General features: G+C 37.7%; 1 protein-coding gene across 1 annotated transcript in view; it reads left to right on the forward strand.

The window, feature by feature from the left end:
- LOC109968073 (probable ribonuclease ZC3H12D) overlaps positions 1-4,524 on the forward strand; it is a 16,808-nt gene that overhangs the window by 6,971 nt on the left and 5,313 nt on the right. The window contains exons 3-5 of the mRNA XM_020614080.1: positions 1,470-1,609; positions 3,794-4,028; positions 4,152-4,258. Of these exons, the coding sequence (XP_020469736.1) occupies positions 1,470-1,609; positions 3,794-4,028; positions 4,152-4,258 (482 nt within the window). The remainder of the gene's footprint in view (positions 1-1,469; positions 1,610-3,793; positions 4,029-4,151; positions 4,259-4,524) is intronic.

Here is a 4,524-nt window from a genome sequence, read left to right on the forward strand (position 1 = left end):
CGGATTATTTGGAAGAGAGGGGAGGCGTCTTAGGCAGGTAGGCTATATTATTATTATTATTACTACTACTACTACTTAGTAGGCTTTGCTGCTATGCAGTTCAATTAATGTGGTGGGCTTATTCTTTTCTGAAGTCTAGTTTTAAGAATAGTGGAAGTTACACTTTTTTTTCTTCCTCCATTTCTGGCGCCCCCTGGATGTACGGCGCCCTTAGCATTGGCCTATACTGCCTATGCCACGGGCCGGTCCTGCCCACAGAGACTTAGCACCTCAGCTTTTCAGTGTGTTTTAGCCTCATTGAGCCAACTGTTATGGTTTTATGCCTGCAGCTTTAATGTTATAGTTCAGCCTATCTCACTCTTATTTCCAGTAGCATGGGGCAGTTCTGATAAATCCACAGTACACTACCTGGTCAGCACTAAACAGCAGAGGCAAACAGCCACTAGCCACTAGTCAATATATTCAACCAATTAGCAACTAAATGGACAGATATTTCCCTCAGGAGTTGATCCAAAACAGAGCTAAAAGGGAGGGGATACTGAAGCCATGTTTACTCAGTGAACAGAAACACAACTCCAAACAAAAGCTAATGTTGCTCTGTTTCTGCTGAATGTGTACATAGAGTGTGTACAATTATTAACAATTTTTAGGCTTGTAATGAAAGATAAAACTAGTCTCCAAATAAACCAGGTGAAAACATGCTGAATGTACAACTGTCTGACCGTGCTGATAAAACCTGTAAAATGTAAATTATCAAGGAAATATTCATTCATTCATTCAAAGTGAACTTTGTGGCTTTCCAGTAAAGCTGTGCATGTCCTGTCTCAAGCTTTCCTTTTGGTCTGTCATAGAACGGCTGTTTGTCAGGCAAATGTGCGCTAACAGAACTGAAAGCAGATCACACTTTGCTGCAATGCTGATACAAATTAGTGATAATGATAATAATGCAAGAGGTTCTGGCTTCCCACACATACACACACATTTTTCAAAAAATGACTCACTTCAGGCATCAAGAGTAGTATTCTTTCATTATTGGTTTGTTACATGAAGGAAAACCTCTGTATGTACTGTATATCAAACCTTTTCCTCAGAAGGTGACATTTAAAAACAAGTGTTATTTTTGAGAACTCTTTGAACATCAGTACATGAAACCTGACATTTAGAAATGTTGCACAATAATTTACAAATGTTGTTTTTCAGAAAAAAAAATATATATATATATATATATATATATAAGGATGTATATATCCTATTATGTTATATATAAAGTGCATGTGAACAGTGTCACTTCTGTGCCATGTTCTCATTTCTGTGCTTTTGCAGTTGTGCTTTATATAATTCTGAGCACATGCATTGCAACACTGTTCCTGAAAAAGGGAGAAGAGATATATGCATGTACTGTAACACACACAGAAGCGCAAAAGAAGAGGTTTTTTTTTTTGCTGACTCTAGCTTTTGTGTCTTTGTAGCCATGGCGACAAAAAGGTGTTTTCATGTCACGGCCTCCATTTGGCAGTAAACTGGTTCTGGGATAGAGGACTGCGTGACATCACTGTGTTTGTTCCCCTGTGGAGAAAGGAGCAGCCGCGACCAGAGGCGCCCATCACAGGTACGGTCACCTGACTGAACTGTGAGGCCAGTTAGAGGGAAATACCACCAGCTGTAAGAGTGCCCTGTAGTTATTCTTGTTGTTTAGGACAGTTCAACCAAGGTTTGTGTGCACGTGTAGTATCATCCTTACCTCTGACCTTATCCAACTGTGATGTCACATTGTATTATAATGATGGTGTCACAGTTGGTGAATCCTTAAAGAGAGATGAATTACCTGTTAATATAGAGTAAAACTCATGCTAGATTTCAACAGGGTGGGTTTTTTTTTAACCAAAACAAATTAGTGCTCTAAGACAAACCCAGTAAAACTAGCCAGCTATTCATTTGCTACTTCATCAAACACATCAGAGATTTAAAGCTACATTAATTTGAACTCTCTTAACACATTCATGTGACAAAGAGCAACATTACTACTCCAGCAAGGTTGATGCTAGATGCTAATTCTGTCTGTCTGATGTTTGGGGCTGGGCAGGTACTGTAAGGTGGGTATATCAGAGTTTTGCCGCTGAAGACAGCTGCCTGCCAAAGAAAGTAGTGTTTATGGGCCACAAGTTGTTAAATACAGCAGAGCATCCTCTGGAAGGCGATATAAATATTGATAAGTGCAGCTTTAATTGGAGTTAAGTTGAATCTGCAAACACAACCTTTGGCTGTGGAATTACATAATCAGCCCTCTTGTTGCCCTGTCACTGACAGGAACATTTGTTTTAACATACAGTATATAAATGGTGTTTTTAAGAAAATGTTACAAATGACCAATTAACCAAAGTATTTATTAAAACAGGATTCTCAGTGGATCCCGCTTGAGCCGTCCACTAAATTTCAACTACTGTCACTGTGAAAAACATATCAGGCAAAATAAAATGCGGAGGAGAAGGTTTTTTTTATTTTGTGTGTCAAAAATAAAGTGAAAATATTGAGAACAAAGTTAAACTTTCACATTTTAACTCTATTGTTGATATTTCCGATTTATTTGCAACACTCAAAACTCAAAAAATGTCCTCCTTTTATTTTATTTTTTCTTAATGTGGCCTTTGATACTCAGTCATAAGAACAAGTATAAAGTCCCCATAGAAACATCTTAAACAATGGGGAGGAAGTAAAATTCTAATATGCTCTTCCCGTTGTATGACGTCAGGTAAAAACAGGGTTTTTCCTGAAAGCAGACATCAGCGGTTTACAAGGAACTATTATTAGCATGATCAGTTCCACACCTTTTATGACATCAGCAAATACCTGTTTACTAGCAGGAACCTTTTTCATTGTTGTTTTCATTGAGCATTAATCTTGATATGTTAAAAAAAACACCAAAGTGTGTGTACCTTCATATAATAAATTCATGAAAATGTTTCAGTCAGAACCAGAACACGTCTTTCATTATATTAATCTTTTCACAGCTATAATGTTGACTGTTGGTTTAGTATCGTGAACCCACTCTGCATACTAGGCCACAAAATCACCCCAGAAAAAAACAATGCAATCGTTTTCCTTATTTATTTTGCATTTCTTAGTCATTTTGGGCACTAAAAACAAAAAAGTGAGACTCTATCCAAAAAGTTCAGAACACCTTTGGCAGTAAAAGAGAATCCAGTCAAATGAAATCAAACATTTCAATTGCACTTCTAAAATGTAATAAATAAAACATTTACACATAATAGAAAGAGGAAAGTCAGTATAACATGCAGCACAGCCTTTGTAGTAGCAATAGCTCAGACCTGCTGATCTGTGTGTTGGTGCAAGATGATGAAGCCATTTGTTTGATTTGTATGTGAATACAAGAAAATCAAATACATCCTGAACCACTTCCAGTGATCACAGCCGTTTTCAGATTGGACTGTAGAAGTATCTATGTATGTATCTTTTCAATAAAAAACATTTATAAAGGTTTATATAGATATAGCTGAAGTTCAAAAACATTATATTTAACACTAATTACCGCTGATTTAAAAAAACTGGAGTCCTTGGCAGTGTTCAGTTTTACTAAAGGGTATTTACAGGTTATATACTGCAATCAAGCAATGGCTGATAAGTACTAAGTAAAACTAATTTTTCACCAAGATATCAAAACCTAAAATGTTCTCCCAAAACAGCTGCAAGGATTTTTAAACTGCAGACAGTTGTTATTAGAAAGACTATTATGGTAGCGGCTAATAATAACCCTTCAAATAAACATGTCTTTTAGATCAACATATTCTCCATGAGCTGGAGAGAAGAAAGATCTTGGTGTACACACCATCCCGCTGCGTGAACGGTAAGAGGGTGGTGTGCTATGATGACCGCTACATCGTGAAGCTGGCCTTTAACTCAGATGGCATCATTGTGTCCAATGACAACTACCGCGACTTGCAGACAGAGAATCCCCAGTGGAAGAAGTTCATAGAAGAGAGGCTGCTGATGTACACTTTCGCCAATGACAAGTAAGACTGAAGGCTACTTTCCAGTGTATGTTTTTTGTACTTATGAGTGGGGTCATGGATAACATCACATCATGCATTGCACGAATGTCACTTGATCCTTCCTGCATTTCTGTGCTGGCACAGGTTCATGCCTCCAGATGACCCTCTGGGCAGAAATGGTCCCACTATCGATGACTTTCTGAGGAAGAAGCTGTGGACCCCAGACAACAAGCTGCAGCACTGTCCATACGGTTGGTTGACTTTGGTTCCTTTGTTTCAGTGTAGTGCAACTATAGCACCACAGGGAAAGCAGCAGCTGTAGCAGAGGGTTACAACTGCAGCTGTTTCTAGTTAAAGTATGCTAATTGTGAATAATAATTTAAGATTTAAATAGACAACACACATAAAAACTTTATTTGTCATTTGTGCAGTGGTTATAGTGAAATTCTTTGGTTGTTCATCAATGGATGCTGCAAACAAACCACAAATAGATGGTCACTAGCATAATATATATATA

The sequence above is a fragment of the Monopterus albus genome, unplaced genomic scaffold (assembly GCF_001952655.1).
Source record: "Monopterus albus unplaced genomic scaffold, M_albus_1.0 scaffold142.1, whole genome shotgun sequence".
Classification (NCBI taxonomy): Eukaryota; Metazoa; Chordata; class Actinopteri; order Synbranchiformes; family Synbranchidae; genus Monopterus; species Monopterus albus.